At 54.4% G+C, this 16,477-nt stretch overlaps 7 protein-coding genes across 7 annotated transcripts; 4 read left to right on the top strand and 3 right to left on the bottom strand.

The window, feature by feature from the left end:
* Positions 1 to 638: 638 nt before the first annotated feature.
* On the top strand, positions 639 to 1,793 carry BO66DRAFT_392218 (PQ-loop repeat-containing protein). Its single transcript, XM_025647456.1, has 3 exons — positions 639 to 700; positions 755 to 1,006; positions 1,086 to 1,793. The coding sequence occupies exons 1-3, from the start codon at positions 678 to 680 to the stop codon at positions 1,639 to 1,641; spliced, it is 831 nt and encodes a 276-aa protein (XP_025503656.1). The 5' UTR covers positions 639 to 677; the 3' UTR covers positions 1,642 to 1,793.
* A 691-nt stretch (positions 1,794 to 2,484) lies between these two features.
* BO66DRAFT_401864 (uncharacterized protein) lies at positions 2,485 to 2,979 on the top strand (the record flags this gene model as incomplete). Its single annotated transcript, XM_025648778.1, has 4 exons — positions 2,485 to 2,556; positions 2,609 to 2,682; positions 2,739 to 2,798; positions 2,877 to 2,979. The coding sequence occupies 4 exons, from the start codon at positions 2,485 to 2,487 to the stop codon at positions 2,977 to 2,979; spliced, it is 309 nt and encodes a 102-aa protein (XP_025503655.1).
* An 860-nt stretch (positions 2,980 to 3,839) lies between these two features.
* BO66DRAFT_471759 (uncharacterized protein) lies at positions 3,840 to 5,079 on the top strand. The gene is made up of 2 exons (XM_025652892.1): positions 3,840 to 4,538; positions 4,621 to 5,079. The coding sequence occupies exons 1-2, from the start codon at positions 3,873 to 3,875 to the stop codon at positions 4,771 to 4,773; spliced, it is 819 nt and encodes a 272-aa protein (XP_025503654.1). The 5' UTR covers positions 3,840 to 3,872; the 3' UTR covers positions 4,774 to 5,079.
* Positions 5,080 to 5,317: 238 nt separating this feature from the next.
* BO66DRAFT_438905 (NuoB/complex I 20 kDa subunit family protein) lies at positions 5,318 to 5,841 on the bottom strand (the record flags this gene model as incomplete). Its single annotated transcript, XM_025651108.1, has 2 exons — positions 5,318 to 5,768; positions 5,819 to 5,841. 2 exons carry the CDS (start codon positions 5,839 to 5,841, stop codon positions 5,318 to 5,320), a joined length of 474 nt encoding a protein of 157 aa, XP_025503653.1.
* Positions 5,842 to 6,499: 658 nt separating this feature from the next.
* On the top strand, positions 6,500 to 8,550 carry BO66DRAFT_420740 (Zn(II)2Cys6 transcription factor; the record flags this gene model as incomplete). The annotated part of the gene is made up of 5 exons (XM_025649898.1): positions 6,500 to 6,511; positions 6,561 to 6,619; positions 6,677 to 7,795; positions 7,858 to 8,147; positions 8,219 to 8,550. The coding sequence occupies 5 exons, from the start codon at positions 6,500 to 6,502 to the stop codon at positions 8,548 to 8,550; spliced, it is 1,812 nt and encodes a 603-aa protein (XP_025503652.1).
* A 4,337-nt stretch (positions 8,551 to 12,887) lies between these two features.
* On the bottom strand, positions 12,888 to 14,183 carry BO66DRAFT_471757 (uncharacterized protein; the record flags this gene model as incomplete). The annotated part of the gene is made up of 3 exons (XM_025652891.1): positions 13,732 to 14,183; positions 13,083 to 13,665; positions 12,888 to 13,021 (listed from the first exon to the last, which is right to left on the bottom strand). The coding sequence occupies exons 1-3, from the start codon at positions 13,954 to 13,956 to the stop codon at positions 12,888 to 12,890; spliced, it is 942 nt and encodes a 313-aa protein (XP_025503651.1). The 5' UTR covers positions 13,957 to 14,183.
* An 855-nt stretch (positions 14,184 to 15,038) lies between these two features.
* Positions 15,039 to 16,262, bottom strand: BO66DRAFT_452365 (uncharacterized protein; the record flags this gene model as incomplete). Its single annotated transcript, XM_025651934.1, has 1 exon — positions 15,039 to 16,262. The coding sequence occupies one exon, from the start codon at positions 16,260 to 16,262 to the stop codon at positions 15,039 to 15,041; it is 1,224 nt and encodes a 407-aa protein (XP_025503650.1).
* Between the last annotated feature and the right edge of the window lie 215 nt (positions 16,263 to 16,477).

Here is a 16,477-nt window from a genome sequence, read left to right as displayed (position 1 = left end):
CGCGGACTGATAGGTTATGATATAGTCTAGGGTGTCAAATGTGTCGTTCATTATCCGTGCATTCAAGACCGTGTTTGTGGTGGAGTGCGAGGGCAGTCCAGGCGAATGATAACCGGCCGCTTCTACCCGGTTTCCCGCCTAGGACCCTTTACGGAACGGCCATGCATGGTCCATGGTGCAACCTTGGAAATGGTTCAAGTAATCTCACTAAAATCTTACTGCAATTTCGCAGGCCAATGACGTTGACAGAGTACCTCACTTAGCCAGAAGCGAGAGGCTGGGCATGGAATGACTTCGTTGTGGTTTCTTTCTCTTATGTACATTTCCGATGCGTTCGCTCTAGAAGACCTTGCTTATAGTAAGTTTCTGGTCAGCACTGCTGGATATTACGGAGTAAAGGATCACTGCTAGATGTCGCAAAGCATACTAAGTACAATATGACTATTGTTCTACAGCAGCAAGGGTGTACAAGTAGCCATTTTGTAACGCTGGACCTACTAGCTTAACTAGCATAGTGACCAAACTAAATTAGACCAGACTAGTACTAATAGTCACAACATTCAATCTTAAATATAACATTGTGCCCACCTCGCGCGGGGGCTATGCCTCATGTGCTTTAATTCTCCCTAAAGTTTCATCAGCAGGTCTTGTGTTGGGTGACAAGATCGACCTCTCTGATGCTGCACAACGTGTTTCGCATGTAGGTCCAGACCGTGCTGGAATCGCGTCCAGACTAACAGACTGCGCCCACTAGCATTGGCCTCGGCCTGACCGTCTACTCATTTCTCCCTCAACTGCAGCTCATCCATTCCAGCAAGGACACCTCAGGCCTGTCGCTCTTTTCCGTCGTCCTCAACACCATCTGCGCTACGGAACAGTTCCTCATCGGCCTGATCTACATAAGCCTTCCCCATGGCGCAGACTTCTTCATCGAAAACCCCAAGTCCTGGGGCGACTGGCTGAACTTTTGCCAACTCGCCACTGTCTGGGTGCTTTTTGTTCTCCAGTAAGTAGTGCGACTGGTTGGGTTCCTCAAATGCTCAATGGCCATTCGAGATTTTGATAATTCAGAACTGACCCCCAAGATTTGGCATGTGTCTCTGGTATCCATCGCCGGGACTATCCCGCAGACGAAAGATCTACGCGGCAACTCTCTACGGCATCTTCCTCGCCATCTCCCTCGCACCAGGGGCGTTGCTCATCGTGTTGCTCTACCAAGACCCAGACGCCGATCTCACGCACGCGATCTTCAGCGGCTGCCATCTTCTGTACGTCAACCCGGCGGTGCCGTGGCTAGGTCTGGGGTCGGTTCTGTGTCAGGTGGTCACCTTGATTCGCTCAGGGCCCCAGCACCAAAGTGGCATCAGTGTGCGGGGGCTGGGTGCTCAGGCGGCTGTGTTTCTGCTGCTCGCGGGGACCTGGCCATTTCGGGTCACCTGTCCACCTTTCCCAGAAGACTATCCGCTGTCCTGGCCGTTGGTCTATGCCTGGTTCCTGTGGGTGGGGTGGCCGGCGGTGGACAGTCTGATTTTCGCGGTCGGACAGGGGCTTTTGTTCTTGCTGGCGGCGCGGAGACGTGCTGTTGTCGGCACTTTGGAGGCTGTCGCAGGGGAAACTGAGCCTTTATTGGCGAGCAGGTAGTAAGGAAGTCTTTTTGTGTCGAGGACAGTACGATATGCAGGCCACCAGGCTAAGAAGGGTTCCACCAGATTTGCACCGGGTACCGCAATCTTGGGTCGGTTGTTCTTGGGCAAATCCACCCCTTCCCTGGCTGAATTAAGCTTGGACGCCAATAGGGTGAAGGAGACTTCTAGTAGAAGTTGCTCTTCGATTGTAGAATCCTTGATTGAGATCCGTCTAGCTGTTTTCTTACCACTCCCCCCCCTCGCCCCCCTTCAATCCCGACCCTCGTTTTGGTCAGAAATGCCGTATCCTTCCACAACTCCAGAAAAGCCCAAGTCATTTCTGCCACCCATTCGGAGCGATCACATGTCACCAAATCTATATGGTGTATTTGTTCTCCATTGCAGATGCAAAACAAATAACTTTACACACATGTACTGCTCGGATAACACTCCGTGTCCCGGAGAATTCCCTACCTGCGCAGCCCTTCATAGGTCAGGAGCAAGGGATCGGCAACCCCGATCGGAATGCTGCATACCATAATAAACCACGGAAAGTCGGCTTGGTAGGGCGGGGAGTCTGTTTCCGTACGGTTTCTTGATCTCCCTAGAGCCATGCGCGGCCCACAAGTCCCCCTTGCTTTTGGTCTGTGTGACACAAAGTATGAAGACCAAATTGCGATTTGCATACTTCCATTTACGGTCGACAAAACACAAACAGCCCGCGAGGCTTCGCGTCGAGACCACTCCTAGTCTGATTGCTATAAATGCGCGCCGATTGCATGTGGCAAATTGAAGATCATCAATCTCATCGACGTCGACAACCGCTACCACCACCACCACCACCATCAACACCGCCAAGATGAAGTTCGCCCTCTTCCTGTCCAGTGCCTTGGTTGCCATTGTTCCCGCTTTGGCTTACTCCTCGACCCAGGTTAGTGGACTTCCACCGGAAAATCGTTGCGACGAGACTAACATCCATGCAGGCTGGACTCTTCGCCCAGGACCACTTCCTCGGACCTTACGTCCACAGCAATGGGGATGGATCTTGCATTACGACGTAGGAGCAGTCCTCTTTAATAGTTGTGGAGCTGGTGCTAACGTCAACGTGTATAGACCTGCGGGTGTCATCAATTCTGTTGAGCTGATTCCTGGCATGACATGCCAACTGTATCGGTACGGGTTTAACTGACGTCCAGGTTGAGCGGTTCTCTTTGCTTTGACTTGATACTGACGCCTCGAATTCTACTCCAGCGAGCCGAGCTGTGCTCAGGAGGCTATCCCGCTCAAGCGCGACAGCGCCTCGCTCAGATACGACATCGGGGCCCCGGCGCGGAGCGCCCGGTGCCTGAAATAGATCCTGGTCCAGACACCACACTGGACTTTTCGAGATCGAAAAAGTTTTCTGTACCGATAGCTTTCTGTTCTTGTAATGATTGAAATCCCTCCTTTGTCCGAATCTCTTTATGGGCTTGTCTTTGCCTAGGCGCGACAGACCTATTTGACAATACAAGCGGATCCGTTCGGGCTTTGTTCCTTGTTGAATATCTCCAAAGAGTGGAATTCCGAGTCCTTCGACGTCACTGCGGCTCCTAACATGATTCCGTCGGCTACCCACATAGACCGCACTATGATCGGAGACAGTGATCCGATGCATTGATAAACCCGCGATGATGATGATAATAATAGTTCTATTAATCTATAGAGCCTGTGCTCTGAGTATACTAGCTATAAAGGTGCCGTACTGAAATGGAACTATTCCAAAATACTTTGAACACGTCGGGTTGTTTCCAGCTTTAAAATACATGAGATAAAATAGGCTCCTCTCGAGGTCTACCACAATAGGTGCCTTTTAATAACAAATATAGCTGCAACATCATTTATATCCAAAGCCTCTAGGACTCAATAAGGGCCACAAGTCTTACTGTCACCCGCAGCCTAGCCGACGACGGTCTACCACTACGCCATCTGCGGCCTACACCCGTCGCGCCACGCGCGATGCAGTCTTCCGTAATGCAGCCGCTGTGTAACCCATGCGGGCCCCCGATTACACAGACACAAGCTAAGCCCTATACAAGCCAGCCTTATAGTGGTCCAAGCTTGATATATTGTGTGACTCACTCGGCTGTGAGCGTCAGCCCCTTCCGACCCCACGTGCAATCGTGCAGAATGTACACGCATTACAACACCACTGAAAAGGATACAGCCCGCCGCCACTTTCCAACTCACCACCAAACCACTCTCTCAACCATGAATCCACCCACACCAACAAAAGCCAGCCATCGCGCCCTGGCCCTCCCCGAGCTCCTCACGGAAATAATCGCCTGGATCCACGCCGACAGGCTCAGCACCTGGCCCGCGACGCGCGCACCACAACCCCCAGAATCCACCCCCACCCCATCCACCGATGATTGCGACGACCAAGGCTCCGTCTCCGACACCCCCTGCGACGAGGACGCAGACGAGCCCGAAAACACATACCACTACACGCGCACCGGCGCCCTGTACCGCTGCGCCCTCGTCAACCGCCCCTGGTCAGCCGTGACCCTCCCCATGCTCTGGCGCGACGACCTCGACTCATCGCACAGCAGCAACGACCTCCCCGACCGGCTGGCGCGGATCGCCGACCCCGCGCGCCGACAGATGTACGCTGCGATGGTGACGCGCGCCCGCCTCGTCACCGTCTCCGAGCCGGTCGCGCAGGGGTACGGCGCCGCACTGCGCGAGGTCGAGTTTCTGCGGCTGAGGTCTGTCACCTTGGTGTGTCCCGGGGCGGGAGGGGGTGAGTTGTCGTGCGTGCCGCCGGTGCGGGGCGGCCGGGTCAAGGTGCTGGAGATCGATCCGCGGTTCGAGTCGTGGCCGGATACGTACTGCGTGCGGCATGCGGAGTGGGAGGCGTTGTTTGGGGAGATTCTGGTGCGCTGCGTTACCCACGACTCGTGGGGAAAGTTGATAGCCATGGCGGACGAGCTGACAAGGTGACCTTTGGGACATGTAGACGATTTTCCCGAATGTTGAGACGGTGGTGTTCAAGGACCGTGCGAGGGTGTTTCCGGGGGCGCTGCAGCGGTTTGCGGAGAGGTTGTCTGCCTTGAGGCGGTTGGATCGTCGGCTTGTTATTGAGAATGAGGATATTTATAGTCCCGGATAGAGGTGCATAGCGGGGTGTGGGTTGTGCTGGGAGTGTGCGGAAGAGGGTGGGCGGAGGTAGGTTAGGGCCGGTTTTGAAGGTAGTAGTATTTAAACGAATGTGCTGAACGGTTCAAGGCTCTGCCATTCTCCGGTGGTTCATGATACCCAGGCTTTTCCTTCTGCTTACCGTTTGCACTTTTTGATCCAGGGTCACAAAGCTGGACTGGCTTTACCGACTAATCTTACCTTCCTACTGAAAAACATTTTTGGATCCTGTTTCGAACTCTCATGTTGCCACATTCTCAATCAACATGTGTCAATCCCGACTGTATTTTGAAATGTTTCTCATGCCATCTTGTGCAAATAAACAACTTCGTATAGCTTAGTATGTCACCCACCAGAAACATTTCGAGCTCGAGTAAGCAGATGTAGTACAATTGTCCAGCTACGTGACTCTTCCGGCTACTCAACATTGCAGCCTGAGTATAACACCACAATACCAAACACATGAATAACACCAACGGGAGAAAAAGGGCCCACTCTCCGTCCATCAGCGACAACTTTCACCGTCGATACCACATCCGGGTAACCTTCGTCCGCCGCATCTTCTTCTGCAACTGAAACACCCCGTAGAGGGTGGCCTCGGCCGTCGGCGGGCACCCGGGAATGTACACGTCCACGGGGACGAGGCGGTCGACCCCGCGCACGACGCTGTAGCTGTAGTGGTAGTAGCCGCCGCCGTTGGCGCAGCTGCCCATGCTGATCACCCAGCGGGGCTCGGCCATCTGGTCGTAGCACTGCCGCAGCGCGGGCGCCATCTTGTTGGTCACCGTGCCCGCCACGATCATCACGTCCGCCTGCCGCGGCGACGCCCGGAAGATGATCCCCAGCCGGTCCTGGTCGTAGCGCGGCATCGACACGTGCATCATCTCGAGGGCGCAGCAGGCGAGCCCGAAGCTGAGCGGCCAGAGGGAGCCCTGTCGCGCCCAGTTGACGATCTGGTCGAAGGTGGTGCTTGCGGAGGTCAGCCCTGAGATCGTAAGGGAGGTAGGGTGGTTGCGTACAGAACGTGCTCGGCTAGGTTCATGGGTCGTTTTTCGGTTGAGAGAGAGGTGGATGGTGATGGGGTGCTGTTTTCTGTATGGTTTGAGTGGTGGAAAGACTTGACTGAGTAGAATGCGCGAGGGGGAAGCGGTAGGCGCGTTGGGTGCGCGCGCGACTGAAGGCATAGGGATGCCACTTCTGAATGCCAAACGAGGGAGGTGAGCTGCAATCCATAACGTTTTCGAGATCGGCCTACCATAATTGATCATCCGTGCAGGGCTTATGCGTAACAGCTGCATGATGAACGGGATAACGGAGGGACGATTTCACTAAGGACTGTATGATATCTGCTGCTGGGTTTATGGAACTGGCACGTAGGAGGGGATGGTGTAGTATACAATCTGATGTGGGTTTTCCGACTAGCATGTGGGATTTCCCGACTAGAATTCCGCAAGTAGTAAGGTCTTCCCGCCGGGCCCCACTTGGGCTTTTTCACTTGCCTCCAGCCGTCTTCGTCTTCCTCTTTCCGCTCTTTCTTTTTTTCCCCTCATGCACTTATGCTCCTGCTACTATGCCCTTGACGGTATCCCAGGTTCCAGTCAATCTCAAGTCTCAAACAGTTTCGACATGCGACCCACAGACTACAGTGGCTTGTAGTGTATGCCACAAAGTATTCACCACTAAGAGCCACCTCCGACGACATGAAGCCAGCCGTAAGCCACTCCACCCTTGCATTAGTCCTCCGGCAAATCTGAACCCTAGCTAGATGCGCCGGTGACCAAGTTGATTTGCAACCACTGTGGTGGTGCCTATCGGAGAAGGTAATAATAACCCTAGATCCACTGGGGTCGATTCGTCTAACTTTACTCTACACCCAGGGACGTTCTACGTCGCCATCTCAGAACATGCAAGCACAATGTTGGCGACCAGAACCCTTCCGATCCCGGCAAGGCGGGAAGAAAGCGAACGGCCTGCAATTCCTGCGCTACAGCTCGATCATTCTGCGACGGGGACTGCCCGTGCGAGGCCTGCCTGCAAAGGGGCCTGGAATGCTCATTCACCCGTCAGCATAGCCTGTTCCGAAAATCCATCTCTCCCAACGAGCCTCCAGGCCAGCAATCGCCCTCGAGCCTTGCTACATCAAGTCCAGCGGCTCCCATCTCTCAGTCTGTGAAACTGTCCATACCGTTCCTCTTGCACTACACCGATGTCGAGAACGAATCACGATACGAGAGTCTCCGACTACTGTCTCAGTGCAACCCCGCAGACTCGAGATCCGCATGTTGTGCGGTGAACCATCAATCCCACCACCCCCACATCGTCACGGAATCCTGGGAAAGCCTGTTCAAATCATTCATCAACACTGCTACTTTGGATCCCTCCTGCAGCCTACACCCTGCTCCCGGGGACCGGTTTGACTTGGGAGAGCTCGAACACACGTCGTCCGAGATTTTGTCTCTGTTGCAAAATGGTCAGTGTCTTCCACCAGATCACTTGGTGGACTTCGACAGAGCGAAGCAGCTCTTCACGCCGCTGAACATCGCCAAATTTCTTGAAGCGTTTTTCGACAACGCCTTCCACAATCACTTCATCAACCCCGCCACCTTCCGATTGGGCGAAGCATCGACGCTTCTTATCCTGACCATGGTGCTCCTCGGAGCGGTGTACACCTCCCCTTACAATGGCAGTGATCTAGAAACGTACTCAAGCGTAACCGAGCACCTGATATTCAGCGGCCCGTCTTTTCAGCACTTGATGAATCCAGGCCTCAACGCCCTGAGCGACCCCAGGACTCTGGACACCCTCCAAGCCACGATGCTCGTTGTGACGCTGCAGGCGTACAAGCAGAACCCGGACAGCATTCGGCGGATGCGCCTGCAGCGCTTACCGGCGCTCTTCACCGCCATCCGCATGCTGAACCTGAACCGGATCGCGAATGACTGCGTTCCCCGCACCTCTGGCCGGGACGCGTATCTGCTCCGAGAGGGACTGGTTCGGTCCGTGCAGTGGCTTCTGACCCCTCTCCAGAGTGCATCCCAAACTGACTAAGCTGCATCAGGGTCATGGCCGGCATCTACCTTCTGGACTGCTACTGCGTGATCTTCTTCCGCTACCCAGCCCAGCTCCGGCTCGAGGAGGTACTCTTCGCGATCCCCGAGCGGGACGACCTGTTCCACGCCCGCGATACCCCCGAATTCGAGCAGCTCGCCGGCGTCCCCAGCGAGCCGTCACGTGCGCCCCTCCGGGTCCGATCCGTCCTGCGCGCCCTGATGCGGGCCGAAGGTCGCGCTCCGCACCGTGACGCCTACCTCCCTAGCACGGTCTTTGGATCGTTTCTCGTTCTGTCGGGTGAGTGGGACCGGCCCGATCCCGTAAGCTTCGCCCCTCGCGTGATTGACTAACTCTACAAAACACGGCAGCACTCCAATGTGTCCTGTTCGATCTGCTGGCCCTGCACGCCCTCACGGACGAACCCGGGATCTTCGATGCAATCGACCGGGGCCTGGACCGATGGAAGGCCCACTGGGATGACCTGGGCCGCGGCGCGTCGGATTCACCCAGCACGGAACGGGCCGGGTTCATCATCCATGCGGTTGAGTACTGGTGGGTGGCCAAGGTCCTTGTCAAGCATCCCTCCGCGGCCGCCTTGCCGGAAGACAATAACAACAACAACGACGACGACGACAGCCACCACCACCACCATCACGACAGCTTTCGTCGTCTGGTGGATCGACTGACGACGAGGCACTAGCCCTCACTCGAAGTGGCAGAATCCTGTTGCAGTCCCCGGCCTCCTCGGATTGGTTGAGCCCAGCTCACCGCATCGACCGCGGTGTAGATATCTGAGGTAGTCCCGCCTGCAGCAAGAAAACCTAGGAAGGACGAAGGATGAAGCTGTTCGTCCACTGATCGCGAGGGGTAGATGAAGATCTCAAAATAATGGAGCAAGGCGAGCTTACCTTATTCATACTTCTGCGAAGAATATAAGGAGGTATCAGACCTAGGAAGGAGTGGCTAGGTACCTAGTAAGGTACTGTACTAGGTTGGAGCCTCAGAAGAAGAGGTGTGAACCTCCATCCTCTCACCGCCTTCCACATATGGAGGGCTGCAATTCAACCATCCAATTCAATCCAAGCTCTCTCGTACCTGCCGCCCCGCCACAGTGCCTACGTAGTAACGTTACCACCAGTAACTTACAGTACAGTTCAGTTGACAGGATGTGATGTCCTATAGAGAGAACCATCAGCTAGATCGCTGTCTTGACATTCTTCCAAATTGGGCCGAGCGGTGCAACGCTCTCATCAACAGTCCTACGTAACCAAGTTCCTCCCAGCGAGCCTGACATCCACTTTCACTGGGCACCATTTTCACCCTCCCCGACAGGACAGACCCATGAATTCCAAGTTTCCAGTGCTCCCATTGTTTGTAAGCGCCATCGACCATCGACTTATCGCCCCAAGTGAGTTGATTAACAAGAAATTGGGGAAGGTTGAAAGAAGTCTCGGACCAAGCTACCCGGACACCATCGACCGTGGCATCACCTACAGATAATGTATCGACAGTGTGTCGCTGCAAAGAACATTATGTCGAACCGGCGCCCAGGAAATTCCTTTGCAGCACAGCTCGGCCCCTGTTGGGAGATCCCAGGTCCATTGTTAGTAATAATCCACCCGTTGACTGCGTCGTCCCTCCCTTGTAAGGTCAGATTCCCACGAAAAGCAGTCGGCATGAGCGTCGGATGTCATCAGCACACCCTGCAGAGATTCACCGAAATAGAGTCCAAGTCAGACCAATCGTCCAAAAGATATTTAAAACGAAAGAAAGAAAGAAAGAAAGAAAGAAAGAAAGAAAAAAGGAAACAGAGAAGGCTGTCCCTGATGAGACGGATAGTGGATAAGGCACACACAATCTTTCTCGAGAAGGGTGTAGAGTCATAGTGCGGTCGGCACAGTGCGGTCGGGGGAGCGACCTCACGCGTCGATGTCAGGCCATCCCCCCCTGGCGGTATACATGCATTCTTACCGTCTTGTTGCGTCGCGGCGAAAGGTTGGGGGGCGGTTTCTTCCGACCGACTAGGCAAGATTTGTTGCTGGCGCCTTGCTCGAGGGCTCTTCCAGGCTTGCCGGGTTGAGGCCAAACAAGCTGGGGTTCAGCCTTCCGCTGAGATCGTAACTGCTCTTATCATTTCGCCAGATAGGGCTGAGGATGGAATTCTCGATCGCGGGGCTTGGTTTCGATTCCGGGGAGGCGGTGGCTGCTATACTGCGGAGCGCGTAAGTTACTGTACACTGAGAGGATGGCGGATTGAAAGGATGAGGCGGCTGGTGGTGGTGGAGGTAGTAGTGGCGATGGATGTAAAAGAAAAAAGGAAAAGGTCTTCTCGTGCAAGGGATCTGCCATGAAAGGGGCCTCAACAAGGTTCGTTATTGAACGACTGACCTACGTAGGTTCCAAAGAAGGAGAAAAGTGTCGGTCGGAGGGCCCGTTTCAGTGAGTGTGACCCTGCACTTTCTCGGAGGAGGTTGGAGGGTTGGGCTGAGGTCGGTCGGATGAGTGGCCGTTGAAGAATGTAGTTCGACGGTAAGCGGTAGGAGGTGATGGATCGTTGGTATTTCGTGGATTGACCGCGTGGAGATGACGAGAGGTCCTTGTTGACCACGACGGAGCAAGCTTGGGCAGCGGGCTTGCAACGTTCCCGACCCGAGGAAAACCGTGCGATACAGCGTGGCTCTGGCCCTGGCTCTGGCCCTGGCTATTCCACTCAATCGCTCGATTCGGTCGCTTTGAACAATGGGTGGATTTCAGCGGGATGGAAGGAGAACAGGCAAGGTAGTACCGTCGTAGTTACCTATCTAGGGCCAGAGGTGGTTGATGTAGAGTACCCAAGCAGCTACGGTGCCTCAGCACTGCACCGCAAGTAGAGAACTTCACCCTAATCGCGTCTGTGTTGAGCATTGCAACTAACCTCGACAGCAGTTATACATCGCAATCCCCGTCCCTCCAATACGCGAGGCTAGCTGCAAAGCACAGCCGTGTGAGTTCGAGGGGCACGGCACAGCAGGCACAGCAGTCCACACCTAATCGATGAGCGGAGGTTGCACGGGTCACGGAAAAGGAATGCTGACGTTATTGGGTTTGATGTGGTCTCTTCTAGAGGGTCCTGGCTCTCGCAAAAGGGATCGAAGGGGAAAGGGGCCGCTGGTTCAGCTGATGGGGTCTGATGGCGACGTGCTGTGTAAGATCAAAGGACTGCCCGAAAGTAATGGCGGGATTCCGATAGCCGTTGCAAGCCTGAAAGACCATCGAGGGCATTTAGTGTATTGTCATGTACAAGGCGAGGGGAAGGAGGGGAGAGGAAAAGGGCAACGAACTCGACTTTGCGACCATCAAATGTGGGATGCCCCGGTCGGCGTGAGTGTCCCTCAAGGAAAATACCCACATTCCACCCGGCTCGCTGGTCTTCGTGGCTCGGCTCGGACCGTACTTAGCTAGCTACTGTAGCTACTGTACACTGTGCGTGCACATGGGTAGAGTAACCGTGGGACTGGACAGTTTGGGTGTGCTGCCTGGTCTTCGTGGCTTTGTGCAGCACATTCTTGGGGTTGTGTGAGGATGGATGGCCTCAGCAAGGTCTCAGCATGGGGAGGTGTTTCTAGTCGTCATCGGTGAAGCGATGGCTGGGAACCAGCAACTTGGACTTGCGAGGATGGAGAGGTGCATCGATGGTGGAGGCAGCTACCGGTTCAACGCAAGAAGTAGAGTTGATTGATGGAGGATGGAAGGCGATGTAACGGAGGGGAGGCCAGCCCAAAACAACCACACAGCATCAAATGCGAGTCCGTCCTGAGGGGCAGGATAGTTCACTCCCCTTGACCGTTGATGACTGCCCTCCTGAGTCTGATTCACACCGCGAGTAGTTCTGCGGGCGACCGTGCGAAGATAGCATAGACAACGCAGAGCAGGTGCTTCACCGGGGGAAGATTCCCCCCCAACGCGCAGGGAGAATTGGAAAAGACGCCGTCAAGTGCGAGGTACTCCGTACGCCGTCTGAGGAGGAGAAGGAGGAGGAGAAGGAGGAGGAGAAGGACGAGGAGAGGAGGGGGTTGGGGGCTTAGTAATCGAGCTGGTCAGGATTGAAATCCCTCAATTTCGGCATCTGAGGATCACGATAGGTACAACGCTTCGGGTCTTTGCAGGCAGACAGTTGAACGGTTCAATGACAATTCAGGGTACCATACACCAACCGGTGGAGGCGATGGCATGACACTGGCTGTCCATTGGGGGTGGAAGTCAGAATATGATTTTCCAACAGATGTGAAGGCTGGCTAAACTGTTTCACTTCCCGATCTTGCAGAACACAAACAGACGTGTTCCGTCGATGTAACTCTCCCGCTGGGAGGCAAATCCGCCAATTTGTCGTGCGTCAGGAATCCAGAACCCTCTGTGGTGGTCGCCCCTTTACGGTCGCAATTGCAGCCACACATCATGCATCCATCCTTCACTGGGGTAAGGTGATAGGTTCCAAGCCATGTCGTGAGAAATGAAACCTGGGTCTCGTCCTATCGAATAGGAAAGTCCCGGACGGAGCCCTGCGGGAGGGTCAGCAGTCGAAACAGTTGAACCTAGGGATTGTGGAAGTCTTCCCCAAGTTCTCAAGCCCAGCAGTCGGCGTGAAGACTCAATCTCAATGTGATCCACATCCGAGGAGGAAGAAAGAGCAGCACCAAGCAGCACCATCTTCGGGCGGCTGCTGTCTGTTCTGATTGTTCTGAGAAGATCGTCGTCTCGGCGAAATATCGGACTCCGGGGGTTCACCGCCCGCCTTATTGACAGGTTGACAGGCAAAAGCTCATCATGGGAAGAGGGAGGGGGTGATCCGATGTCGGCATCGACCCCTTTCAGTTTGACTCCTGTACGGGAAACTTTGCCATGGAACAAGAAGCTTTTATGGTAATCACCATCTAACATCACTTAACGTTATTCAATCTGAGTACGCCCAACAATTTACAAGGTAAAATCAAAAAGCCCGCGCAGTACAAAAGCAACCAGGGAACTACTAGAACAACTGCAGCCCGAATTCAATCCCACTCATTCATCTTTCCGCGCGAGAATCGGGTGACCGAACATGTTCAACCTCGACCCTCTGCGAGTGATTGCTTGCGAGGCGTTCGACCTCTCCGCCTCCGCCGTGAACATCGTGGGCTTGATGCGATGACGACCCACTGACTGTGGTCGGTAGCTGCGATGGCCGCACCCCTGCGCCTGGCTCATTGGAAGGCTCACCGCGAGGGTTGGTGTATTCGGTGGGAAGGCCAACGCTATAGCATTTGTGTAGCAAGTAGCCAATCCCTAGGGCGATTATGAAGGCGATAAACTGTGGCCTGTTGCGCAGAGGTGGCGATGTTTTATCGTCTGGACTGCGAACCGTCCCTAGGTGCACAACGCAGCCCACCATGACCGAGTGGAACGCGAAAGATGATAATGCGCCCGGGATCGACGTCGCCGAAGCACCGCTCTCCTCTTTACCATCTGAGCCTTGGGTTCCTCCAGCCTCCGCCCGGTCAAGGGATTGCTGGGAGCTTGGTTGGCCACTCAGGCCTTGGCCTCGGCTTTCGGTGGTTGAGCTGTTGTTGGTGTTGGTCTCGGTATTGTTCCGGTCGCCGCGGAGCGTTCCCGCTCTCAACCAAGCTCTCAGATCCGATGGTTTCACGAGCAAAGATAAGACCCTCGACTGGTTCAAAGCATGCTGAACGGCAATCATGGAGAACACGACGCCGAATAAAAGAAAACAGTGCGTAGCCGGGTGCGTTTGGCTGGCACTCGCGTGCGAAAGTAGTGCGACGCTAGAAGCTGTCATCATAGAGCCCTAATTGCGATCAGTGTTGTTCCAGAGACCACGCCAACCACATTGATGCCATCACTCTTCACTTACGCTTGTCGCAAGCAATCGGTTGTCATTCAAGAGTGTCTTTCTGAAAGCCTCGGTTTTAGCATCATCGTTGCAGCACAAGAGTCTGTACCGCGTTTTCGATATTGACCGGTCTCCGAATAACCATACAAACCAGCCTACAAGCTTGAAGATGACGTCGCGGCCCACCCTTTTGGTTTTGTCCAAACATGCAGAAATGGCTTTGGTGCCGGTGTTGGAATTCGCCATTTTGGGGAGTCGTTGTCAGCGGCCAACAGAGAAGATAGGATATGGGAATCCAATTGTTTTCCTTCCCCACATTGCTGATGCTGATGACTAGGGATCGTTTATGTCTGTTTATATGCATTTCCTCACATTCGTTCTCTTCTTCTGTAGCTGCGCAAGGCATAGTAGAGACACCACGCAAGACCCGAATAGAAGAGGGAGGCTGCATTGACCTCGTTTGCAGGCCGGAGCAAAGAGGCGCGATGATTGAGGGGCTGGGCGTCGCGTTTTGCTCTCTACCTGCGGCGTTTGTCTGACTCACGCATCTGCTCCCTGTTGTGAAATGACCAGAGGCGCCACTACGGAGCATCTGCTGTAGATAGTAGTGACAGTCAGAGAACCATCAATCTTGGGAGGTCTCTGGATGTCAACAACCCACCAATGCTATCCGTGCCCATCCGCCCATCCATCGGCAGCCCTCAGCACATCCGACAGGCAACATAGCATAAACTCAACATGCTCCCCGGTCTCTTCTCACCAAAGTCGCCGCTATTGTGGAGGTCACAAAGCGGGAAAAGTGAGGGCCTAGATGCAGTTCTTTGTTCAGGAGGCCGGCGGCCGCGGGGGTACAAACGGTAGAGACGGGAGGGGTACACCAAGGGACCGCTCATCCCCACGGTTGATGGCATGAGGGAGACAGACTCCCCTCCCGTCCTTCCCTTTGCCTGTAATCATGTTCCTATGCTTGGGGTAGTTTTCTGGGGCCGCTCCACTGTGTCAATGAGTACTTCTCTATTCCGGAGCGGAGAACGTTTGGAGGACCGGGACAGGTTCACGGGCTTTTTGTCCCGCTTTCCGGCAAGGGAACCAACCAGCTCCACACATGACTTTCAGGTCTTGAGGGGTTTAAAGCGCTGCAATGGTAGCTGCAATGGTAGTAAGTATCACTAGAGTAAATAATAATTTATCGCAAAGAAATAGAGCTCGGCGTGTCAGCTCTCCCCAACCCTCGCTTTGTCTCCCGACATAGGGCACAAAACGTCTAGGTGCATTCTACCGGCACTTCGAAAGAGAGACGGAGTAGTTAGAGCCAACACGAGGCTTCGCTAAATTAAGGATCGAGGCGAGCGGACTCCCTCAGAGGTCAGGCCGTCGTCTACCTCTGTATCAACACTCTCTTCGACTTCATCATCCTCTGGGCTCCCGAAAGGCCTATAATAAGCCTCATGAGCCTCAGGAACCTCGGGAGCCTCGTAAGGCTCTAGGCTAATCTTCTCTTCTCTCAGAAAGACATTAGAGAACAGATCCGTCGGGCCCCCCGGAAGTGCCAACAGAAAAAGTTCCTCCAGATGACGTTCTGCAATATGTCTCAGCAGCTTCTCCACCGAGGACCACTGGCAATCGGCACAAGGAATCCCACAGAAGGGGCATTCGTTTAAGAATGAAGGCAGAAGCTTCGCAGGGTGGGCATCGGCGTCTTTGAGATGGTTGAGCCAAGCGTCAATGGAGCCGAACGTGTGTGGACACAGCGCCCACATGCAGAGATACGGCCGCAGGTCGTCCATCAGGTGGCGTCTCCACTTCGATTGACTAAGATTCTGGGATAGAAATCGGTGCTCACAGTAGGGACACCGAATGAAATGCTTACCAGGTAGTATCCCGGGGATCGGAGGAAGCTCAATGGTGCGAGTGAAGTCGACCGTCGCGGGCGGAAGATGGCTTGATTGACGCGTAATGACTCTGCGACGCGCCCGAATGAGGTTGCTGAGCTGCACCAGGAGCCTGGGGTCGGCCCGTGGGTATCGTGCCTCACAGGCTGCGTGAAGGAACCACGTGAGCTGGACGTCGTTGTTTTTCGGGAGACCGACCATTTTGGCGGCCCTCTGGAATGACTGGGCAACTCTTTCCTCCAGAATCTTGTTTTGGGCCGGGGGGTGGTCAAAGTAGCGTAAAAGGTCCCGGAAACGATCAAAATTGGCGTAAAGCCTGTTCCAGACCGAGTCAGTAAGCTCCCGAACCAAACACTGCCTTACGACCTTCAGGTACTCACACGTTTCGTGGTAACGCCCAAGGGGCTCTTTGTAGATCCTGCCTCTATGAAAGTAGCGCGCCACCTCATGGTCAGCCAGCCAAGGAAGTTCCCCCATCAAGGCCCGTAGATCCGCTTGAAAGTACCGCAAGCGTTCTAGTCGATTGCTTTTATCTGGATGAGCGCACTCCAGGCATAGTGTCTCGACGAGATCCTCTAAGTTCTGGACCTGCACAGAAAACAACGTCTGCCCCGGAGGATCTATTAACCTGGGACAAAGCATTAACCTGGGACGATACATTTTCGTGGACACAAGGTGTTGTTATGAGTGACACTGACCTTCCAATGGTCTGGACATGCAGTCCCTCTACGAGCTTCACACCTCATTTATATAGGGTGAGGCTTGCTTGCTCATTCTGCCGTTCCTTGGAAACGGACAGCCAGTCCCAAGCTTTCTAAACAACGGAGGGAGAGCTGGAGCGAAAAGTGCCTATCTTATCACAATCCAACACTGGG

This window comes from Aspergillus aculeatinus (genome assembly GCF_003184765.1).
Source record: "Aspergillus aculeatinus CBS 121060 unplaced genomic scaffold BO66scaffold_26, whole genome shotgun sequence".
In the NCBI taxonomy this organism is placed as follows: Eukaryota; Fungi; Ascomycota; class Eurotiomycetes; order Eurotiales; family Aspergillaceae; genus Aspergillus; species Aspergillus aculeatinus.
The sequence above is the reverse complement of the archived record's forward strand: the minus strand, read 5'-3'. Positions and strand labels throughout refer to the sequence as shown.

Excerpts from the sequence above, each read along its gene's own strand:
- BO66DRAFT_392218 (XM_025647456.1), top strand. The coding sequence starts at position 678 with ATGCTGCACAACGTGTTTCGCAT. Across the intron at positions 701-754 it reads CTGCACAACGTGTTTCGCAT|CATTGGCCTCGGCCTGACCG; the intron begins GTAGGTCCAGAC and ends TGCGCCCACTAG. Across the intron at positions 1,007-1,085 it reads TGGGTGCTTTTTGTTCTCCA|ATTTGGCATGTGTCTCTGGT; the intron begins GTAAGTAGTGCG and ends CTGACCCCCAAG.
- BO66DRAFT_471759 (XM_025652892.1), top strand. The coding sequence starts at position 3,873 with ATGAATCCACCCACACCAACAAAAGCCAGCCATCGCGCCCTGGCCCTC. Across the intron at positions 4,539-4,620 it reads CGTTGTTTGGGGAGATTCTG|ACGATTTTCCCGAATGTTGA; the intron begins GTGCGCTGCGTT and ends TGGGACATGTAG.